Source organism: Penicillium samsonianum, assembly GCF_028829775.1.
Source record: "Penicillium samsonianum strain IBT 33392 chromosome Unknown utg000009l_segment0_segment0, whole genome shotgun sequence".
Taxonomy (NCBI): Eukaryota; Fungi; Ascomycota; class Eurotiomycetes; order Eurotiales; family Aspergillaceae; genus Penicillium; species Penicillium samsonianum.
The window spans coordinates 146,726-170,621 of record NW_026643267.1 but is presented as its reverse complement, the minus strand read 5'-3'; the positions used below and the strand labels follow the sequence as shown (position 1 = coordinate 170,621).

The following is a 23,896-nucleotide window of genomic DNA, read 5'->3' as shown; positions in this document are numbered from 1 at the left end:
CCTTGAATGAGCGCCCATACATCGAGTGCCGAGTCCATCAAACGTTATTGCCTAACCGCGCTTCGCGGATGATCTCTGTACCATATGTGCGACGCATGGGTGTATACGCCTTTTCCACCCCGTCATATTTTACGCAGTAATATTCATTGAGACAATAAATTACAGACGATGAAACACCGGCTCAGGCAATGTCTAGCTATTAAAATATCCACAAAAATTCTCCGAAGCGCCCACATCCTAGCCCTGCGTGTCACGGGTGCCTAGTGGCCAGTGCTTGTGGCTTCGACGCGGGATGGCGGAACTTACACCCCTGATCGGACTTTAAGCCGTGCCTTTTTGTTTCTGTTTTTCTCCTTACCGGGTATCACTACCCGGTGTCGTTTATTAGTTACCTGTGAAGAATACATGTTGTACAGACTGAGATAAGGTGTCATTGGCTTGGACCTTAACAGTCTATACATCGTACTTTCCCTTCCCGATTAACCTCGATGTAATCAGATTAGCCTGAAGAAGAATATTGATGTGCCTAGTTGATCATTCGCCTCCTATATGATTCTGTTTAATCTCCTGAGGCTCCGAGCTGTCTCGCCTGCGTACCTGATTATAAAAAAAGTCGTCTGCACAAAGTGTGCTTCTTACCGCTTTCTTATACACCTAAGAAGACCTCAAAAAATACATATAAAAAGCATTTCGGGGGGAATAACCGGCCGACTATTCTTGCCATTATAGGTCCACAATGAAACCGTTAATACAGACAAGTCGAACCAGAATGGTTCGGTTGAATCAAGCCGACCTACCATATTTGTAACTTTTTATGTGCATCTTAATTTGTTGAAACCAAATAATAAATAATAAAAAGGTACCCCAACTGCTCCGTCATCATTCCAGATCGAGCGGCAAAAAGACGTGGGGTGACGGCACCACAGCCGTGGACGGATGATCAGCGCCGGGGCATCGAGACGAGGACCCAAGGTGTGAATAACGGCAATTGACCAAAAAATTATACCGGTCAGAATCAAAGGTGTCCAATGTCGCACACGATCAACTGGCCACCCACATATTTATTTGAAACATGCAATCGCAATCCAAGCAACAATAAAGCAGTATAGTGGATAGCGGAAGATACGGAGACTAGTGGAGCTCCCGCAAGCTCCCTTAAACGAAAAATACGGGCATTTATTATGTATTATTAATTCGCAATGTAGTTCTCGGCCGTGTGCCTGGATAACGTATGGGGCCCGGTGATAACACGAGGTGGCTGATACGACATAAACTACGGAGTATTATTCCAGATATGAATATTATGACTACAGCGTACATTAACGATAACAAATAACGGCTTACAGCTATCAAAGCAGACTACCGTACTTGGTTTGTATATGTATTCTACTCCGTACTAACGTTATGTCTCCGGATAGTACGTAGTAGGAATACTACATCGGATGCAGATCGCAACAGCTACCTCTTGTGCAGTAGTAATAGTTAGGAAAGGATTTCCCAGCGCATGGACAGGCGCTCAAGCTCGCCGTCTGACTGGATGGTCCGAGTCCCTGCGTGGACGATCAGAGTTTAGTGTGGGTATAAGGTCGGATCATACAGGATGGGAGCTGCCAATTCTACGGGTGCGTCAGTGCACCAGTGTGTTCGGACCTACCCAGGAACAGTGCTTTTTTATCAAGGAAATGAGAAGCATTTGTGGCAAGTCATGGAGTTTATCCAGCGCTAAGATCAGACATGAGGATGTTTATATTTAGTATTTTTGGTTTTGGATCTAGTACGGAGTACATCGAATGTAACATTATATGCTCGATAGGTTGTAGCGAGATAACTATTTAGGATTAATCTGTACATGTGGACTACTTTACCATTAAATTACCGATAGGCGGAATAAACCGCTCGAATTCTCCGATAAGAGAAAACAAAGAGGCTGGACCAGACTGATATCGGAGAGATTTATTTGACCGGAGAATAGCCGATGTCGCAAAGGACCTATTTTAGCCTGTTTCTGCTGCTCTGCTAAAACGAAAGAGCAGTTAGATCTGATGTGATTGACCGGGCTGGCTCGGGCATGCATTAGCGGTATTTATTGCAGGCACGATGACGAGGGAGCATTGAATGTCCTCTTTTCCAGCGGATTGGATAGGAGCAGACTTGGCCGGTAGATCAGATCGATTGATTTTCTAGCGTGAGGTACCATGCGTTGTATGCAGTCAGCTTGTAGGTACATACCTAGGTAGTGCTATACACACTGTTTCCAGGTATACGGCCACTACCGAGGTGCACTTTGTAGACACTATTCACACGCCAGTATACTTCTCAACTGATTCCGATGTCTCGAGCCGAGCAACACAAGCACAACAGTTAAAACTGTCTGACATTAAAATGCGCTCAACAGTCTCCATTCGAATTCATGTATGTCATACCTGGAGCATCAATCCACTCCACTGTCTCCATATGTACTTGTGCCATGGCATTCCAATATCCATACAATGAATGACCAATATAACTACAGCATAGCAACATCGAGTGGGTCTTTTCGCTTTGACAGCGCAAAGAAAACATCCCACATCGCCACAATGCACAACCAGGGTCGATCTTCCAACCGAGGCCTCCCCAAGACTACAACATATAACGTATACAAAGGATTGTACCATTCATCTATTCTGTATTTCCAAATGCCATCGACCTATTTCCACATAAAACCTAGTATAAACAAATAAATATATTCGCGGCTACTTCGTACTCTACCCGCCACTAACCAGCGCAGCCCTGGAGGATCATTGAAGCGACTGGCTCATTCGTCGCACCCCGACTCGGCCCCAGGCTAACTCAGCGCCGAAAAGCTACGGAGTACATGGGATATGTACTAGGTCACGTCCCATATAATAGGCTGCATATGTATGTAATATGCAGTATGTATTTAATGGCGCATTGGCGATCTGGCACGGGCCATCCTTTGTAGTGACTTTGCATAGGTGCAGGTTATCCCTGCTAACGCCTTGTACATTTGATCTGTGTTTTGAAGAGGCGAGGATGAAATTACGTCGGTACGTATCTGAGTAAACCCGTGGAAGTAGTGTTGGTATGGGTGTATTTTCCGCTGCACCTGCTCTGCTGATGTTTTGCATTGCAGATTGCCCCTCCCCCTCCAAACGAGGCGGAATTGCCTGGGTCTAATTCCGCCGTTGAATGTGAAGTATCATCTAGCCCTGAATGTATATCAACGTCATTGACATATGAATGCGATGGAAGAGTCGGAGCCGAGTGAACTACTGCCCAGGAATTTCGTGTAAAGATGTCTATTTACTATGCCAGATATAAAGACAAAATCTTTTTGTTCACCCACCCTAACCATTTGAAGGAAAGGGTCTAACTCCGAGCATAATGATATTGAGGAGCAAAAAATCCACAGAATTCGAATGGTATATGAGCAAGACATGGCACATGAAATTCCCGATTCAGTCGGAGCGTAGATACATTTTCTTCGTCTAGACACTGATCGTCTTGAAAACACTATAAAACGGGGCTGGTTAGCTTGGTTCATAACTCATTATCAAAAATACAACATACCTGAATCCACTGCTGCCGGTCGCCATGAGCGTACCAGGCATCTGTGCCTGCCAGTGGAGTTCCTTGACAGACTCCATATAGTGCACGAACAGCAGTTGCGAAGGAATGTCCACCATGTTGGCCTGGCGGCTTTCTTCGTCGTCCAGCTCGACAGCAAGATCCCAAAGTGTGACAGTGTTGTCTGCAGAGCCAACAGCCACCACACTGTCGTCTGAGGGGTGCCATTCGATAGTGGTGATCGGCTCCTTGTGGAAGTCGAATGATGCAACGGGGGTAGAGGTGATCTGAGCAGAAGGCGCCGCGGCATTGGGCTTCCAGTGACGCAAATCCCAGACTGCCCACTGTCCATCGTCGGCACCACTGGCCAAAAGGTGAGCTGTCTGGTTAGACCAGCTCATAACGTTCACATCGGTGTTGGAGACCTGGACGTCCACGGCGGGCTTGCGCGACTTGGATCGCACATCCCAAACCTTGATGCTACCATCACTGCTAGCGGATGCAAACACATTGCGCTCGTTGGGAGACCACTGCAATTCCTCAATTGAGGAAGCGTGACCTGTGAACGGCCGGGTGTCGGTAACCCAGCCTCCGCCTTCGGTGCGAGTGGTGGCGTAGATCAATCCGTTGTTGTCACCGGTCAACAGCTTTCCAAGAGGCTGGAGCGGAGACCAGTCCAATGCATACCCTTCGGTCTTGTGCATGCGCAGTGTGGAAAGAGGCTTAGATGCCGAAGGGGGAAGAATAGTGCCGGGAACATCGAAGCTGGAAAGGTGGGCGGTAACATCGTGAATGACGACTTGCGAGTTCTCGAGCCAGGTCGCGGTAAGGGTTTGCGGGGGCTTGGAGTAGTCACCGGACTGGGAGGGGGTCTGGTGGGTACGGATGCGGTTTGTCGTTGATCCAAGTGGGATCGACTTGCTCTCGAGGATGGGCTCGCCCATGTCATCGTCGTCCGAGTCGCTGTCTGAATCCTCGCCCTCCCTCTCCATCTTGCTCAGGCCGCTCATCTTGAGCACCATGAGTTCGTTGTCTTTGGATTTCGAGCCCTCAGCTTGTGTACCAGTAACAGCGTAGACAGTAGCGGGGTAGGTCTTGCGGTTATCACCGAGCGAATCGCGCACAATATCGAAGGAAAGGCATGGCCAGGGTGTGCTGAGTGTGTGAAGCATATCGTAGGTGGAGGGATCGGGCGATAGTGTCTCTCCGGGAGCCAATTTTGTTCGTCCAGGAATGAAAGTCTCCTTGTCGACATCCATAGCTTCTATAAGATTTAAATAAGGTTAGTTGAACAGACTTGAATGTTCAGGTAAAGAATACGAACCCTTCTCTTCTTCCTCGCGCTCAGCATCTGGGCGACCATCCACTCCAGCTTCTAGGATCTCATCTTCACTCTCGAATTCATCCTCGTACTCGTCTTCAAACTCCCCCGCCTCGTCCATTGGGGCGTCTGAAATTGGCCGCTCGCCAGCCTTGAGGGCGGCAGTGTGCTCGTCGACTTCAGCACTTCTCTTGGACATCTTGCAATCCGTGGAAAAGTGTTAATTATAAGAGTGTCGAGACCGAGGAGGGGGATGTGCGATAAGAACTTTTTTTCCGTAAATTTTAGCAACAGCGTGGGAGCGGCGCTAAACCTATCGCGGTCTAGCGTCAGATCCCAATTGCCCGCCCTCGAGCTGAAGGTAAGAAGCCTCGACGTTCTTATTTATGTGCCTGGGCCCTGCTGTTTCAAAAGGAATCACATACTTGACATTCATTTCCAGCCTGGTTCCTGCATTTTGTTTGCTTCGCTTCGGATTTTCGTCGCTCCCCCCCAATTCGGTCTGTTTACTCAGGGACAACCCTTGTCCGCTTGAACTTCCGAGAATCAACACAGCTCTCCGCTTCTTCAATTTTCTTAAAACAATCCCTTGAGGCAATACACATGCAATCTCGTTAGATTGCGCTGGAATTTCAGCCCTTTGTGATATTGGTTAGTCACCTCCTGAAATCCTCCATCCAACACGTATATGCTGACAATCAGGACTTCGTCTGACAGTTGCATCTCTGAATTCTACACCGATACCGATCTTGAAACGTCATGGAGTTCACTAAGCCGGATTTTGAGCCTCTTGCTGCCTCTGAGGTGGAAGCGCCCGCTGTTCCTGTCGCTGCGGAATCTGAGCAGATTGCCCCAGAGGATCAGACGCAACAGGCGCAGGAGCAAGCACACGGACAGGGACAGGAGATTCCGCCCGAGCAGCCTCTGGAGCAGCCTCTCGAACGAACTCTGGATCAACCTCTGGAGCAGCCTGCGCCTGTCTCGGTCAATATTGAAGAGCCGGCTTCGGACCACACAACCAGCCGTGCCGCCATCAACAATGGCTATAACAGCGACTCGAAGGCGCATTACCACTCCCGATCGACCGACTTTCATCAGTCTGCTCCCGAATACGCCGCCCAAGATACCGACCAGTCCCGCCAGAACTCATCTCCATTGCTCAACCACCACCCCCTCCCTGTTCCCAACTCCAGGCCCGGATCTGGACTCTCCAGTGGCCCAGAACGCGCCCCTGGTGTTTCCCAGTTACAGCAACAAGACGCCAGCCAGCGCCAAGCCGCTCAGGCTAATAAGAACAGTGTGGTGATTAAAGTTGGTATGGTAGGCGATGCACAGATCGGAAAGACCAGTTTGATGGTCAAGTACGTCGAGGGCAGCTGGGATGAGGATTACATCCAGACATTGGGTGAGTTGAATTTCTGTCCATTCGGTAGCTCTGTTATTTCTAACCAAGGACTGTGTTTAGGTGTCAACTTTATGGAAAAGACAATCTCGATTCGCAACACTGAAATCACCTTCTCGATTTGGGATCTTGGTGGCCAGCGCGAGTTTGTTAATATGCTACCGCTTGTCTGCAATGACGCTGTTGCAATTCTTTTCATGTTTGATCTCACTCGCAAGAGTACATTGAACTCAATTAAGGAGTGGTATCGCCAGGGACGTGGCTTCAATAAGACAGCCATTCCCTTCCTGGTGGGCACCAAGTATGATCACTTTGTGAACTTCCCCCGTGAGGATCAGGAGGAGATCTCTATTCAGGTATTTGGTGCTCCTTGTCTATTTTCCTGCAGCAACTAACATATTTGCAGGCCAAGCGATTTGCTAAGGCGATGAAGGCTAGTCTGATATTCAGCAGCACCAGCCACAGCATCAATGTCCAAAAGGTATGCTGCAGCCGTCCATACCCTGTTGCTCGGTTTATTTCAAGTCTGATAGGACACATGCTGACCCACTGCAGATCTTCAAGATCGTTTTAGCCAAGGCGTTCGATCTAAAGTGTACCATTCCGGAGATCGAAAATGTTGGCGAGCCCCTGCTCCTTTACAAGAATGTCTAAGAATTGCCCGTTTGCCCTGACGATGATGTACATTGGGACGAAGTGACGCTGCTGATGATCGACGCTGGCCCTCTACCCTCACGGCTTTACCACTTTGTGAATTTCCCTTTCCTTTCAACGATGTACTTGACCTTTCTTATGTCTGTATCACAGCCTCGGGCTCTTCTGGACAGGTTGCATGCTATCAGTCGGAGATCTCGAGGCTTGTTTTTTTTAACTGCTATCCTTCTCCTTGTCATTTTCTTTGCTTCATCTTCTTCCTTCATTCATCTCTGAACGTACCTAGTGTTCCTTTTTTTGTGTTCCAGATGAGGGCTTCACCAGCTTAAGGCGTTTGGGAGTCCGAATCGTGATATTCTGGAAATACATTCAAACCTCTTCTGTTTGCAATTCCTCGAGGGCTTTACTTTGTATATTGTAGAGATACGATGAATGTACCTTGAATTTCCAAATATAGATCTGGACCCATGGGAACAGCCGTACATGGCCCCAGGGCTGACCCCTCTTTAATTGAGCCTCTTTTTTTTTGGTTTCCTTTCTTTCTTCTTCGCTGGCCTTTCCCCGTCTTTCTCACGGGGATTCTGGCTGGAATTAATTATCAGTAATAATTCATATTTGTGATACTTCTCCTGGGTGTTTCAGAGTCCGACGAGGCTACTTTCGCCCCCGCCAAGCCAAGAACGAGGTACCTAAGCTCGAGCTGTCTAATTTATCTAAACACGTCTCGACTTTCCCCCTCAATATACGCCCAAGCACCATGGCCGAAGATCCTCAGTTGAACTCTATCCAGCAACGGATCGCCGCCCTCAACCAGTCCCAACTGGCCCGCCCACCGGGAGGCCCTGGACCATCATTCCGCCCGACCCCCGAACGGAGCGCGTCAGCCAACAACCCCCCCTCATACGATGCAGTCGGCTCTGTGGTAGACCGAGCATCTGTCGGAAATGAACCCGCAGATGATAGAACCCAGAGGCCGGTCCTGCGACCGCCTCCAATGGAAACTCTCCGGCCTGAAGTGAAACCAAAGCCAAAAGCCCCTCCACCATTGCCCACGCGAAGATCAGATCGCCTGCCTCCCCCTACACCAGCTCGTCCTGCGCTACCACCGCGCAGACCGACGGATCAAAAGCGCAGGCCATCCGTTGAGTCGGTCACTTCTGATGCGTCATATTCGACAACGTCGACAGCTACAACTGCAGGGCGGGGCACATCAACAACCTCGGTGAATTCTACTGGGAACAATCGCATCAAGGCGCCTGCATGGGGCGAGACAGAACTGCCTACGCTGCCTCCCCGCCGACCAAAGGAGCAAGCCAGTTTGGAGCCCCCGCGGCCTACGATTAGTAGTAAGAGGAGCTTTGGGAGTTTGTCTGCGCGATTGACCTCCAAAATATCGCTACCGGGGTCCAAACCGCCCGTTCCCTCTCCTCCAAGTCGGCCTGAACTGCCGAGTCAACCTCCTCGTCCTACGCAGCCTCCACGGCCTACTTCGTCTCCACATCCTAGCCAGCCACCCCCACGCTATGAGGCCGAAGAGGAACCCCCGGTGCCTCGACTGCCACCACGCCGGCCATCCGGGGTACATACAGACACAAATGGAACAAGTGATGACTCAAGTGTCAATCTACCGATTCGGAAGACATTGCCTCCTCCACCAACAGCTGCGCAAATCAAGGATGCTAGGCAGTTCGGGTTTGGTAATACAAGTCCAACCTTTCCACCCAAACCCAGCAGAACTGCCCCCAATGGAACACCACCACCGATCCCACATGGCTCTCGTCCGGATCTATCCAAAATCCTGGCTACAAAGCCACGTTTGAATGGGTCAGCCGTGTCTTCAAGCCCTCCACCTCCCACATCAGACACGGAATGTTTGGTATGTCGGGACTTCTCAGGCCCTGATAACCATGCAGCCCGGTATCCTCGCGAATCGCTTCCCACACAGGATATGAAGTGGCTGGCCAATGAGTTGACAGCACCATTCCCATCCATGACAGACAAGGCACGTGCGATATTTACGTGGTTGCATCATAACATCTTCTACGATACCTATGCCTTCTTTAACAACTGCGTGAAGCCCTCCACGCCAGCCAGTACTCTGGCATCTGGAATGGCAGTCTGCGAAGGCTACGCAGGACTATTTGCAGCATTAGCCACCCACGCCGGTCTAGAGGCAATAGTAGTCGGCGGCCACGGCAAAGGCTTTGGACACAACGCTCTTGCACCAGGGACTCCAGTTCCACCATACAACGGCAACCACGCCTGGAACGCCGTCAAAATCGACGGAGGCCGATGGAAACTAATCGACTCCTGCTGGGGCGCAGGAGCAATAGAAGGCGCCGGACAACCATACAAGCAGCGATTCGAACCGGCGATGTTCTCAATCCCGAACGAAGAGTTCGGCCTAAAGCACTTCCCCGAAAACAAACGCCAGTTCTTCCGCGAGGACGGACGTCCCGATCTAACATGGGAAGAGTACATTCTCACAGACCCGGAACGACCAAATGGCGTCGAAGGCCTAAAGGTCTACAGCGACGCCGACAAGCGCACCATCGGCCGCAAGACCTTCCACCCACAAGGCCTGCACATCTCCATCAGCACGCCGGGCGCAATGCGCTTCCAGTTCGGTCTTCTCTGTCCGCACTGGACACTCGCCCGCCACAGCCACATCCAGCATGCGGGCTTGTTCCTGCTTATGATCCATGGCGTGGACGGACGCGAGGATGACAGACTTCCCTTCACGCACGTACCAGGCTCCAGACCCGCGGGCGGTGGCGAGTTCTGGTATGTGGATGTCTCCAGTGCGCGTATGCTCGGTGCGCCGGGTCAGAAGCTGCAGTTGGCTGTGTTGACTAGCTTTGGGGATCGGAAGGATGCTAGTGATGTTACGGCGCAGGAGTTCCAGGAGAAGGTTGGACGGGTTGGTATGGGTTGGGCTTATGTTGCTGAGTGGGAGCTGGTTAGGTAGACTTCTCGTCCATGGCGGGTGCTTTAATATTAATGTAGTGTTTGTCTTTTGGTGGTTTGACCCTGCTCGCAGGGCGTGCATATATTTTCAGGTGTATCATGTTAATCAAATATACCATTTTCTTGTTATCTCTTTGGGTGACCTAGTACGATGCTACAATTACATCAATAAAAGGTTATACATAGAAAAGTTGTTTGGCACATTTTAAGCCGTTTTCGCCGTCTATATTCTAGCTACAACACCAATAAGGGGGGAAATATCTATAAAAAAGACATCTAAAATAACTTTGGAAAAATACATCTAAAAAGACGTCAAAAGGCCACATAAGCGGCCTACTATTCTTGTAATAGTTATTGATGTCCTTTCACATGTACCTATCTGGTCGTCGATTTGAAACAAACATACGGCTGTGAAGCCAATCCGTTGATTCTTTGTAGAATTATATTTCTCGATAAAAACTACAATACAAACGGTACATATATCCATTAGTGTTGAACAGACAAAGGAAACTCTTTACTCGCCATCAGTACATGTACGTTCTTTGACATTTTTGTATTATAGCATGTACGTAATGTTTTACTTGCAACGAAACCACCAACATATTGTACCCCGATACCCAGTGGCAATTTGATAAAGAAAAGTAAGAAGGCAACTAAGGGAAACTAATAATCAATGTGAGAATGAGGGTGGAAGGTGAAACAGCAAATGTAGGCTGATAGATTGATGATCTACATATGTAGGCACCCGTAGACTTTAAACCCCCACATATCCCAGCATATTTCAACTTCCTCAGCATTCACCCGCTATTCAGGTCTCTGATCAACAACAATGCCTTCCTTGATGGATCTCCCGCAAGAGATCCGTGCCATAATCTTCGAAGAGGTAATCAATGGCCATCGCGTCCCACCCACATCTCCATCCAAATCGAACATGGTGGATATTATGGACATGGAATACAAAGCCAATATGGGGCCTTTCAGGCCATATTACGAGCAGCGTGATACGCATAGCCCATCCAACAGTCTCCCTCTCCTCCTGACAAGTCGTCAAGTCTCAATTGAAACTCAATCGACCCTAAATCGAATGAAGAGAACCACCTACGTCCTAGACATCTCAGTTCTGAATGATCGGGATCTGTTTTCGGCTTGGATCTCGGTCCCACGACTCACAACACGTCTATCTACACTGCACGTAGATATGCGCCTTTTCGGCCACATAATCACCAGCGAAGAGGGGCGTGGGCAAATGGGCTGTGGTGGTCGCTACGGGTTCCATTGGTCGTTCTACGCATTGCTGGAGCGATTCTTACGGTATGGACCAGTGGGCGCGAAGAAAGGGCGCTGCAACTCGTACGGAGACCCCTCCTACGAGGACCGTCAGATCTCTGTTGAAAATCTCGTGCTCGACTTTCACCCGGCCGAGACGGAGCTACCATATCCCCCTGATGACATTGGATACACCGAGTGGTTGGATAAACATGACGGTCGACTCTGGATTGATGAAGAGACAGACATGTCTCCAGCGTATAAACCACGTCCTGAGTGGCTTTTGCGCTATTTGAGATATTGGTTGGAGTATATCACTGATATGAGCTACCACACCGCGTACTATGGGGCATTTGTCTATGAGAGAATCGGTACCATCTCCATGCTGGTGGATGGAAGGCTGGAGACTACCATTGATCTTGCAGGTGAATTGGCCAGGTTGCACTTTGACAGTCCTGCCCAAACCATGGGGCATCTGCCATCGGAAATTCGGTTGTCTGAGTATTGGAAGTGGAAAAAGGCGACACTCCAAAGAAGGGAAGCTCTTGGATTCCCAGTTGTGTGGCCACAGGACCTGGAGAGGGAGTGATCAGTTTTGGTTTAGATAGATGAAGGGCACTTGGTGTCTCTTAACGTCGATGAGAGATACCTGAATATTTAAAGTTGCAATTGTGATATTCTTTCAGCCTGTGATAATAGGAGTGGAAGCACACTACTTACATGTACTCCCGACCTTGGGAGGTCTCTCGAGGTCGTTAACATCACTGACATAATATCACAAGGCCGAGAAAGGAAGGAGTGACCTGGCCTGTACCTGAAGAGCTCAACACTTCCCTCACGTGCTCTCACTCGTGCTTTCACTCGTAACTCCAGTCTTTTTAAGCCATTTAACTCGTGGCTTTCACCTCGAGGAATCATCCACATCCCTCCCGACCCCCCTCCTTATCAATCAACATGTCTGCCTCGATTCATCCCATGATATACACTGGGAATCAATCCATTTCCCTCGCCTAGGGGACAATATCCCCATGCGCAATCAACCTCCTGCAGGACGATAAGCCTTCCCTGTCCTTGAAAATTCTTCTCTTACAATTCCCGCTCACCTACGATTGCCAACGGGCACAATATGCGCACGCCATCCACCTATCATTCGACAACCCATTGGCCATATGCGTGAAAGCGGTGGCTCGCCACCTTGATTTTACCGAGAAACCGAGCTCTCAAGCAGGGTCCCGTCGCTTGTCCTGCCTACTTGTAGGTGCCGACTGAATATAGGCGGGCAAGGAAGACAAGGTGGATCATATCGGTAAGTACTACACTCACCTGTCTGCATCAGACAGAAGAGGGCCTTGTTCAATCTGATGACTGACTTCTCTTTCCGCTATGATAGGGGCGTTATACAAAAGCAGCTTACATACATCGGTCGGGTCGTGGTTTGGTTTGATTAAGATTAGCGTTCGTAAATCTCAGAAGAAACGCCAGTTCCGGCGCCAAAATGTGAAATTATTTCTTTAGTTGAGCTTTAAATAGGAGTAAGTTAGCGGAGTCGTGCTTAGTGGGCTCCGCCGTCTAGTGGGTATGGTATAACCCGTCTTGATGCTGCTTGAAGTGCATTGCTATAGCCTCCACCCTGGGCGTTCACGTCGGCACCTTGATCCAGCAGCATTTGGACTACCTCTTTGTGTCCCTCGCTTGATGCTGCTTGAAGTGAATTGCCAGTCTGCCACAGCTTGAACCTCTTGGGCTTGATTCTCACTAAGCGCTGGGTCTTTTTGCGAATGCTTCGTCCATCGTCGGACGAATCCGTGGTCTATAGGGCGGAATTCCACTCCGAGCCGACAACTTTATGGGAGGATCAGCAAAATAGCGGTCTAGCATTGCAGCTTAGTTTCACATTGGATTAATCAATGCGTCAATGATAAAGGAAAGTTGATTTATGAGGACAAGACCAGACGCATCACAGTATTTTTCGCGGCCGGTGTTTGTTAGCGCCAGCCAAGACCCCTTGACCGCAATATATATGGAAGAGACCAATCATGGCTTCAGGCAGAAATGCTTACACATCGCTCAAAGCTCAAAGCCGTAAAAGAATGCTGCATAATCATATGTATAATCAGGCAAATTGTTCACTCTGTGCGTAAAAGCAAAAACGATCATATGTAAAATAAGTACAATGGTCTATTCACATCTACTACGTAAATTGTGCAAATAAAAGCTTAAGCAAGCCATTAATTTCTCCACCATTTCTTCCAACAGACAGAATAGATTTCGACGTTCCGTAGCCGATTACACCTTGTGTGGGTCTCTGCTGTCCGTTGGTTTGTAGATTAACTTTAAGCTGGCATTCAATTGATACCGATTGGATATATACAAGCCGAGTGTGACTTTGACAATGACGAGGACCCGCGATAGCCAAACCACGGGCGAATTCAGCGTAAGGTTGCGAGTCTGGGTGATCCACGTGTGTCATGTGGCGTACCCGAAATTGGCGGCAGTCATCCGCGTCGGACGCTAAATCTTAAATTAACCTGGATGGCAAAAAAGGGTTGATATTAACATCCAAAATCATTGAAATTGCCATGACACACAGAAAACAGGCCAATGTTGCAGAGAGTACGCTGAAAGTTACACGATCAGGTCATGAGACAATTTGCCACTCATTTTGTAAGGCAAATGCCTCACTACTGTACAAGACCTTATTTCTCTTATTACTATTATTTCTCATTCCAAGCTGCCTACATCTGTATAGGCCAATTCAAACGGCTTGAGACCTTGATTGTCTTAAATCATTCATTCAAGACCTTTCTGATTTGAATTTTGCTGTTATTCAAAATTTACACCATTTCATATCTTCAGCAGGGCCAAACATGAGATGAAATCAAGTCCTCCATGAAGAATTTCGCATCTCTACTTTTTTGCCTTGCATCTCAAATTATACAGACGCGCTCGAAATCAGGTTCACCTCTTTTCTCTTTTAATTATTAGTGGAACTCTATTTTGAATTGCGCTATGCCTACTTCGATTAGTATACCCCTGGTCCGTATTCTTGACTAATTGGTTTAAAAGAATGAACCGTTATACTATCTGACTCCTTCGAGGCTATAATCTCCTAGGAAGAGATATACTCTTAGAGTATGTAATGGATAATCCATCCATATAATGCTGGAACGGGACTGGAACAGATCAGAGTCAGTATGCTCGAATACTCTTTCTATTTAGGCAGTCTTCCCTAAAGGGCTTTTGCCTTGATACTTTTGATAAGGCTTCGGTGGTTAACTAATAGTCTATAGATCGGTGGCTATCGTAGCATCATCCTTATATAGCATGATCGGGGATCCTCGAAGAGGACTGATCATCATAGAGCCATAAGAATAAGAGGACAGTTCTCCCCTCGCCCCTATATTTCGTAGTAAGAATAAGTTTACGTACATTATTGAATACAGACTGATGAGTTACCGTTCCATCAATGTTTATCTCTATACTCTTCCCGGTTGACAGGTGATGTGCCTGCAGTCAGTATATCTTTACAGAGTATTAGCTGTTAACACCACTAAGCTTCGAATCTTATCGTATATATAAATTTTATTAAATCCTAGATCGTCTTCGGCCTTAAGGGGCCTCGCCGGTAAGAGTCCGACATTTCGCTACCTCAATGTCAACGCGGCATATCATATTCGGAACAACAAATCCCTAGAGCATGGTACAGATCGTTGATAACTTGATTGTTCATACTAATAGCGCAATAATCAAAACATTTACTTCCGTCTTTATCAGATGTTCCCCTTTTTCATCCTTTAGTCACCTTTGATCTTCGCCCAATCATCGCCAAACTGCTCAACACTAGCCTCACAGGATTTGCCTTCGTCGAGTCCTGTTACAATGAAATCTTGATTTGAGCCGCGCCATCTACCCTCAGACTGTTTCATCATGCCAAATGGCCCGTACCTGACCTTAACTCCGGTGAAGAACACCACCCTCTGCTTTCCTGACCAGTCTCTCCATCCCTTGCCAGAATGTGACCTCAGCCATTTGAGCCGCTGATCAGCTTTAACTACGGATGTAGCCTCCACAGAAAAGCCGATATTGACGCGAGTAGCCGAGTCTGACCATAATTTCATGTGTATGTCAGTGGCTGAGTACGTCCAGGTCGCGATGTAGGCACCATATTTCTTCAGATCGGGATAATCGTGCAGTAACTTGTTCGAATTCAACCGGAGCCACTCGAGAAAAGGGCGTCTGAAATCGTAGCCCTCAGAGGAGACAGGGCTATCACAAATGAGTAACGCTCCAAAGTCCGTATTACTACGGTACTCTATGGCGCCAGTTGCGTTTGCTGGCAAGGCAAGATTTGTCGGGTCAATTTTACCACTGAAGGCAATATCTGTGCTCTTCACATTGTCGGAAGCGAGAGGACCCCAGCGACATTCGTCCGGTTCACTTCGATACAGCTGGCCAATCGGTGAGTACCCAAGTTCTTCCACGTCGATGGCGCTTGAAAGATCCAGAATTGGATGCCACTTCCGGTACTCATCAAGATACCCTAACATCCCAGGACAAAGCCGGGAGACACTTGGTGGCTCATAAAGGGCGTACCCGTAGCGGTGCTGGAACATAGAGGTCCTATAACGTTCAGGGAAATTCGGTGCCATTATTCTTCGATAAAATAATTCTGGACTGGAGGTGCAAATATCAAGAATCACACTAAATTGAACGAGAAAAATGTGTTACTATTTATCGTGGCAGGTCTACACTTGGGGTTATCACTTTATGGCAATCACACATGATCCCAAGAGCTGGTGACCTCAATGACTCAAGGGTTGGGAGAAGATACGGAGTGAAGTTATTTAAGAATGCTCGTATCCTACTTCGGAATTAGTGTATCATGAGACCATCGCTGCGTCAGTCACACTATGACCCGGAGGCTAATGGGCACCCATGGGCCTTATTTGTTTCATAGAATGTAATGCAGTTTCCCCTGTATTTTTAGGTAAATTGGTTACAATGTAACTATAATCCTCCATCTGCATATACAATAGAACACTACTCTGCTTTATGCATCAGTATAATGAGTGATTTAAATGGTATACTTAATTGATATATAAATAATATTTACAATAAATGTCAATGATACGGATGGTACGCCCAGTGGTAGTCATCATATCGAGGCCTCCTTGTTTCGCTTAGTCCAGCACGCTTGGGCCACTGGCTTGCGCTGGAAGAGGAGGATTCGTCTTGTTGTCGTGATCGGGCGAAACAGTTTTTTGTCGTTTTCGCCTTGCATTCAAAGAGACACCGACGCTGGCTCTCTGCTTCCAGCTCATCCTTAATCAATGCGACAGGATCGTTATCCTCATCATCAGTATCATCCTCATCTTCACTAATAGCCTCAGGCTCTTCCAGACTAAGTTCAGCGTGTCTTTGGTTATCTGCCCGCTCTACAACTTTTGGTATAAGATCATCTGTCGTACACCGGAACAACATAATATCCTCGTTCGTTGTAGAATTTAACGAACCACGACAATAATGGCAGATATATCCCGCGTAGATAAAAAGACGCTCAACGCCTCCACTAGTCGCAACTAAGTAAAAGTGCAAACAGCGCCTAGTAATTCTAATCTTGATATTCATTTTGTAGCGGCCAAAACATGCGTAAAAAACAGTAATATATCTAATGTGTCTTGTTAACTAATCAAGTTATCACGTCCAGATCTGGGCCCCACAGCCTATTCTAGACCAGACAGTCCCACAGGTGTCCATTATCCAATCGCCATGGGGCTTTCGACCCTCAGTGGAGCCATTTGCGGGAAGAATTGGAACATAAGCAATTTTTGAGTTGCTCCTTTCCTATTTATCAATAACGCTCCCACCGATACCAATTGGTAAAGGAACTTCTAAAACCTATGATCCCAAGATTATCACGCGGAAGCAAAAGGTGGCGAACGTGCGTCTTAGTTTTATCCCCAGCTTCCGTTGCATCAATCCCCACCTTTGTCTACTGCAGCACCTTAACAATATCATCGGAACGACATATTGACGCGTCTAATTCATTCCAGATTTATTGAGTCAGGCTATGGAAGATGCATACTTGCGACCTCAGTATTCCCTACAAAATAGTCAACGTGCTGCTAATCTGCTGGGAGGACACGACCCAGCACGAATTTGAGAACCAACTGGATACTCTCGCTTCCGAATTCAAAAAATTTAACTTCTGCGTGCGAAAGTACAAGATTGCTTCCAAGCGGCCTCAGCAAAAGCTTAACAGAGAGCTATTGTCCTTTCTGGATAATGATCAAGATGATACACTGTTGATAATCTACTATGGTGGGCATGGCCTCAATAACAGTGACAAAGAGTGTATTTGGCTTCGGTACGCTACTTCCCAGGCTACTACCGGGCATTGTGTCTTTGGCCTACTCAATTTGTAGCATGATCACTCTTGCCGTTTTCTGACATTTGGTACAGAGATGACCCAATCTCAACGCCGATTGAATACACTCCACAAATCAGTTGGAGCGCCCTGCAGTCTCTGTTTCTATACGAATGTGTATCACATGTTTTGTTCATTTTGGATTGTTGCTACAGCTCTTCGCTCTCTCTTAGCGCTGATTGCACCAGCACCGTGGAAGCCATCGTCGCCTGCGGCTTCGAGACGGTGACTCCTTTACGAGGAGAGGACAGCTTTACAACATTTCTTATTAGCCAGCTCGAGCAGATCCGTGAGAAAGGGGAGCTGGTTTACGCAAACCGGCTGTGCGGGAGGGTCAATGCCGAGCTGAATCGTACGCAAGGCAATCGAGGCCGGCGCGTTACCCCGCTGCACATTCCATTCTCGAACCAGTCGTGCCGCATTCGCATATGCCCACTTCCAAGCAAAGAAGTGCCGTGTATTTCCACCAACAGAATTTTGCAGCCAGAAGGTTTGGCTATAAGTGAATCAGGTCGAAGGTAATTATTTCACTGGACTCATCCACCAGATCTCCGTCTCCTCTCTGTCGATGGCAACTAAATCAAACCAGATCTCTATCTCTCAGGTCTCCCAGATCACAAATGATTCAAAAACATAAGTTTTCGCTCACGTCATTCCCTCGCCAATTAGAAGATTCGAATGGCGGTTACGAAGCGCAAAAACCCGCAACAACGCCAGCCACACCGGATCGCGAAGCATCACCGCCGTCTTCGGAGAGTGGTTACAGATTACACAGAGTAACAACACTGCCAGCCATTATAACATCGGCATGTGAAGCATCACCACCACCTTCGCAGAGCGACGATGGGTTTGATGGAGGCGTTCCGAGCAGCGATTTACTTCCCCACATACGCACTATAAATTTCGAGTGCCCCTGCCTGGATGTGGAGCATCTCTACGACGAAACCCCACTTGAAAATGATGAAATCCGGGTCCTACGCCTCTTCCCCTGTGAAGATTCAAGTGAGCCTATTGAATGCTCCTTTCTAGTCGAAAAACTGCCCAGGTCGGACCAAGATGTCACGATCGGAAGCTACAAGGCCCTGTCCGGCCTCTCTCAAATAGGCGATAGTAAAGGCACCGATAGTAAAGGCACTATCTCGATGCATTCAAGCAAAACATCAAGAATATATCCGCTAGCAGCCTCCACGGGCATCGTGCATGCTCTGACTCAACTTCGAGACCCGGAAGAACCAGTTTCTTTTTGGGTGGAGATTATCTGCATAAATTCATTAAACCCCAAAGAACAATCGCGGCAGCTGGAGAAGATTCCAGGAATATTTCAGAGCGCCAAGGAGGCCATCGCCTGGCTTGGAGAAGGGGACGAGGATATTCGCTCGGCGATGAACTTCATTCCGCGCCTTCTCGATCTGAATAACGTCGATGCTCTCGTTGTAGACGATGACACGACCAGACAGTGGGAGGCGTTGATCAACCTCCTCGACCGGCCATACTTTAGACGGCGGTGGAACTTTCTTGAGATTCTACTCGCCCGCCGCGCCACACTCCACTGTGGAGATTGCCAAATCCCCTGGGGCCAGTTCTGCGATGCTGTGGTCGTGCTTGGCTCGCGTTACGATGACATCCAACTCCTTCTGAGAACAGCCGCCAATTCTAGCAGGACCGATCCACGCTCGTTATTGGGTAGATCAGCAAACGACATGGGGTATGTATTTCTTATATTCCCTCCTAGTTTTGCGGCTACCGTCAGCGTGTTCTGATGGATGGATACTAACACTGTACTCTGTGCCCAACTTAGCGCATATCACACCATACCAGCGCATTTGATAGACCCACGCGCTCTGGCAGCATACTCAATGGTACAGGTGTCTCGTGAGCTGTTCAATCGAAACGAAGATGGGTCACTTCCTGAAAAGTGCAGTCTTGAGACGTTAGTATCAATGCTCCCCGCGATGCAGTCGGCCGAACCACGTGCAGTTATTTGGGCCCTTGTGCCGATCGCTAGTGACGGCAGGAAGTGGCTTTCTTCCTGCCAAGGGGTTGACCTATCGAGTGCGGACAAAGTATATCAGAAGTTCATCCAACACTGCTTTCAGGAATCCAAGTCAATCAATATCATATGCCGCCCCTGGGCACCGCGGCATATGACATTCGAACGCCGGAATACGAGCGGCAACACCACCGCTCCTTCATCAGTGGTGGATAGAAACATTGGTTACGGCACATTACCCATAACCTGTAAGCTGCCATCTTGGATTCGGCAAGTGGATGAGCTTCCATTCGGAGACGGCCACCAAGGAGGACGACGGAATGGCGAAATCTTCGTCGGACACCCAGGCAACCCATCCCCATATGATGCCTGCAACGGAACTACGGCTGAAGCCATCTTCGGCATGCCTTCAAGTGCCGGCGAAACGGAATTTGACGGAAAAGTCACGGTGAGCGGCTTCAGAGTGAGTCCTATCTTCAATACTATGAACCGTGCCTCGGAAGGGACGCTTCATAAGGAATGGATAGCCCTTTGCAATGGGAAAGACGACGATGAATCCTCCGTACCTGACGGCTTTTGGCGGACCCTCGTGGCTGACCGCGGCCCCGAAGGCATGGCCGCACCGCTTTGGTATAAACAGGCCTGTCGGTACTGGATAAATTTCAAGATGGGCCATGACATTGGCGCTTCTAGTTTAGAGGCCGGCCATCCATCGATGGCCCTGGACTATATCAAGAGAGTCCGAAGCGTCATCTGGAACCGGGTGATGTTTGAAATCACTGACTACCGAGGAAGAAGCATTTTGGGCCTTGGCCCTGAAAACACAGCCAAAGGAGACATTGTGTGCATCCTTAACGGATGTAGCGTTCCGGTAATTCTGCGGCAAAAAAATGACGGCTGGTCTCTAGTAGGCGAATGCTTTGTTTACGGCCTGATGGACGGCGAGGCCATGAAAAATGAGGCTTACACGACGAAAAATCAGGAGTTTCTGATGTTATAATAAAATGGACCAAAATGGGCTTTTTGCATGTAATCTTGCCTTAATATATCTACGGGCTCCATCAAAGCGTCCCTTAGGAGATCGCCCATGAGGGCTCTCACCAACGTCGTCAATTCAAATGTATTAAGTATTCCCGCTGAGTGCTGGTAGTTCTAAGTGCTGGGAGCATTGTACCGCGGTTACCAAAGAGAGAAGAGAGCACTATGATGTTTTAGCTAAGTGCAGCCTTGTTGGGTGAAGACCGACCTTTCAGATAACATTCAACACTGGGATCGGTGGGAGAGTCTGTGACAAATTCGCTTGCTGTTGTTTTGACTCTGGGGATCAGCATTGACACTGGAAATGTCAAGAGCAATTTCAGGGGCTGCTTAACCCCTCGGAACTCCAACTTAGCTCCTGGAGCCCTTCATGTTCCCGAGGAACTAAATGTTATTCCTGGGACCTTCAGTCCAGTTTGTCAGGGATATACATGAAACATACAGGACCGGAAAGTGGAGTGGGAAGATACTTTTGACCAGGGTCTATATCCTGAGAAGAATGGAGCTGGCACAAGAGGCAACCCAAGTGGATCCAAATATCAACGAACAGCTAAGGGAACTGGGAATTGACTCGATTGTACAGTGGAATTCGAAGTCAATTTTAACCTTACACTCTTGCGATTTAATTCCAGGACTAGTTAATAGAGCTAGGCAACGGCTCCAGTCTAGCAGACTGAGAGCATCCCCATGGGATAGAGAAACTAGCAAAACAGTACTATCCCGTACTGTACATTACATTAGTCGAAAACAATCTCATCCCAAAGCTCATTAGAAAATCGACTTCGAAGCTCGTCTAGGCCCCAGCCGTGAGGCTTGCCGATCCTTCGCAGCGCAGCACGGAACTCATCGATCTGCGAGAGGTACGCTACGTTTTTCAAATACTTGCGCGCATCCTGTCCTTTCAATTGAAGACCATCCCATTCCTTGGCCCAATGAGGGCGGACGTTCAGATCGTCCCCGTATGACATCCAGATGTCGGCGACTTTTTGGATAAAATCCATCCATTCATCATCCGCCACAGCGTCAGGGATGGTGAGCACCTCAATACTAGCGGTACCTAGGCTATTACCTCGCTGAGGCGCCATGATCACGTCACTGCCTCCCATAATACGCAGCTCAAGTGTCAGCCGCATTGGTGAGGATGGGTCATCTTTGCTTTCGGCCTGTTGGTAGACCAGCTTGATGACGTCCCACCATGCCTGTTGGACGATGGAGAAGTCAGGCTTGGTGGGATCGTCCCTGCGGGGCGGGATCGGAATCTGGAACTCAGTATCCCTAACTCTCATATTTTGTATACCGCGCCGGAAATGCAGCGCATTAGGTAGAGCCGTTATTATGGTCGGTGTGCTATCCTCGCCATTGGTTGGGGGGAGGGCGGCCATTCCGTTGGTAGCCAGCAGCTGTGCTCTGTTGTCTTTTTGTGAGCAATTCTAACTTTTTAGACGTGGACCCAGACGCATTTCTTACTGCCAATATCCCGGTAGAGCGTTAAAGAGAGGGACGGTAGTGATAACTCCCCCCAGCCAGCCTTGAATCCATTGCAGGAAAGTTTGCGCCACATCCGGATACTCTTCAACTCCAGTAGGATCAGACGTGGCGTTCCAGGTATTTACCCAAGCTTTACGCTGGTAGGTGAACCAAAACCATTCAGAGTAATAGTGATTTGCTGCACGGTTGTCAAACTCTATCTTGGCATCGGCAAGTTTCTTTGATGCATCATTTGAGTGGAACCAGTCGGATTGGAGCGCAGTTGGAATATCATCCTTGTTAATTGGGGGGATAGCCAGACCGATGTCGACTTTAAGGGGTTTCATTACTGCGTATGTCATAGCATCGAGCTCGAAGGTTATGTGCGTCACCACTCCAAGGAGCCCGAAAGCGCCAGCGGAAGCTTTGATGTCAACTTGATCGTCAACAGTTCGAAAATCACCGTTACAATCCACGTACTCAACGCTCTGGACATAGTCAGAGACCGTTTTGTGAGCATAACCGGCGCCATGACAGATCGGGCCATTGACACCACCGATTGTGACCTCGACAAGAATGACATCGACTGGCAAGCTCCAAGCGTCATTGGCAATCGCCCAGCGCCGAAAATCCTCGTTAGTCACGGATACACCAACGCGACACAGTCTTTTGCCTTCATTATTTTGCTCTTTAAGCTCAATAGTCCGCAACTGATTGCCGTTGGAAGCGTTGAATTGCCCCGGGAGAATGCTGATTATGTCAGGAATTTTCGTAGCTTGATGCAGGTCAAGTAGGGAGATGAAAATCTCATTGTCTTGCGAGAAAATATTGCTCCAACTGTGCCGGTAGCCGCCGCAACGGACTCGGAGGTCATGTTGCTTCGCGTAACGGACAATCTGCTGCACACCGTATACAGTTGTAGGAACACATGTGCACCGCGGGGTATTCTTCACCGTCTGACCCCAGTTTTCGAACTCAACACCTTTAACCACCACCTGCGTTATGGTTGTCAGTATTAAGGGAGAACAGCAGCAGTGTGGAGCAAATTACCTTCATAGTTTGCTCCTCATCTTCCCAAAACTCCGGTAGGTCTTGGACATAACGGTGCCTCGATGGGAATATGTTTTTGATTGCCTCCTTGAGTTGCAAGGCACAGACAAACAAGTTCTTGAATACAGACAATAAGGAGGGATGGCCAGAAACTTCGAAGTCATGGTTGCGAACCGCGTCGTCGGACGGCTTGCCCTCGATGAAGGCGGTAATCTGCTTCTTCAGGGTGGGATCACCTATGCTTTCAAATGAATTTTTGAACGCCGATGTGTTCCGAAATGCCCTGAGGAATCCGCGAAGCTGAATCTCTGAGTTGAACTCCTTTTCGATCACAGGAATAAGGACTTCCTTCTTCAGAGTACCGTAATCGACTAGGTTGTATTTTCTGGCAAAACGGTTTTCAATATTTTCGACGATGTCATTCAGAATGTGGTTCCGCTCGAGCTCACTCGGCCTGGGGCCGTTCGGCCGTAGTGAACTCATAACTTCTTGCACTGGTTCCAGGAAGTGTACGATCACTTGGTCGAAAATACCTAATACTAATGAAGGAGGTTTTGTCGCTGGCTTAGCAGGTACCCAAATCACAAATTTTTCTCTGTAGCGTTCGAGGAGATCGAAAGCTGTCTTGGATTGTCGGTAGTTGGAACGGTATATTGCTCAGGCTATCCTAGATTGAATGTGTGGCCAAGGTTGAGATGCTCGACGGAAACGACGGAAGATAGAGAAATGGATTCTTTAAATCATTTG

The 23,896-nt window shown here is 48.3% G+C and overlaps 7 protein-coding genes across 7 annotated transcripts; 4 read left to right on the top strand and 3 right to left on the bottom strand.

Moving 5' to 3' along the window:
* Positions 1–3,488: 3,488 nt before the first annotated feature.
* On the bottom strand, positions 3,489–5,087 carry N7471_013132 (ribosome biosynthesis protein RRB1; the record flags this gene model as incomplete). The annotated part of the gene is made up of 3 exons (XM_057285851.1): positions 3,489–3,513; positions 3,571–4,831; positions 4,892–5,087. The coding sequence occupies 3 exons, from the start codon at positions 5,085–5,087 to the stop codon at positions 3,489–3,491; spliced, it is 1,482 nt and encodes a 493-aa protein (XP_057129176.1).
* Positions 5,088–5,275: 188 nt separating this feature from the next.
* On the top strand, positions 5,276–7,334 carry N7471_013131 (Spg1/Tem1 GTP-binding protein). Its single transcript, XM_057285850.1, has 5 exons — positions 5,276–5,539; positions 5,606–6,293; positions 6,354–6,646; positions 6,697–6,771; positions 6,846–7,334. Exons 2-5 carry the CDS (start codon positions 5,648–5,650, stop codon positions 6,942–6,944), a joined length of 1,113 nt encoding a protein of 370 aa, XP_057129175.1. The 5' UTR covers positions 5,276–5,539; positions 5,606–5,647; the 3' UTR covers positions 6,945–7,334.
* Positions 7,335–7,701: 367 nt separating this feature from the next.
* N7471_013130 (uncharacterized protein) lies at positions 7,702–9,912 on the top strand (the record flags this gene model as incomplete). Its single annotated transcript, XM_057285849.1, has 1 exon — positions 7,702–9,912. The coding sequence occupies one exon, from the start codon at positions 7,702–7,704 to the stop codon at positions 9,910–9,912; it is 2,211 nt and encodes a 736-aa protein (XP_057129174.1).
* An 828-nt stretch (positions 9,913–10,740) lies between these two features.
* On the top strand, positions 10,741–11,766 carry N7471_013129 (uncharacterized protein; the record flags this gene model as incomplete). The annotated part of the gene is made up of 1 exon (XM_057285848.1): positions 10,741–11,766. One exon carries the CDS (start codon positions 10,741–10,743, stop codon positions 11,764–11,766), a length of 1,026 nt encoding a protein of 341 aa, XP_057129173.1.
* A 3,205-nt stretch (positions 11,767–14,971) lies between these two features.
* On the bottom strand, positions 14,972–15,826 carry N7471_013128 (uncharacterized protein; the record flags this gene model as incomplete). The annotated part of the gene is made up of 1 exon (XM_057285847.1): positions 14,972–15,826. The coding sequence occupies one exon, from the start codon at positions 15,824–15,826 to the stop codon at positions 14,972–14,974; it is 855 nt and encodes a 284-aa protein (XP_057129172.1).
* A 1,428-nt stretch (positions 15,827–17,254) lies between these two features.
* On the top strand, positions 17,255–20,594 carry N7471_013127 (uncharacterized protein; the record flags this gene model as incomplete). Its single annotated transcript, XM_057285846.1, has 4 exons — positions 17,255–17,544; positions 17,793–17,956; positions 18,274–19,309; positions 19,403–20,594. 4 exons carry the CDS (start codon positions 17,255–17,257, stop codon positions 20,592–20,594), a joined length of 2,682 nt encoding a protein of 893 aa, XP_057129171.1.
* Positions 20,595–21,369: 775 nt separating this feature from the next.
* Positions 21,370–23,632, bottom strand: N7471_013126 (uncharacterized protein; the record flags this gene model as incomplete). The annotated part of the gene is made up of 3 exons (XM_057285845.1): positions 21,370–22,039; positions 22,100–23,094; positions 23,150–23,632. 3 exons carry the CDS (start codon positions 23,630–23,632, stop codon positions 21,370–21,372), a joined length of 2,148 nt encoding a protein of 715 aa, XP_057129170.1.
* Between the last annotated feature and the right edge of the window lie 264 nt (positions 23,633–23,896).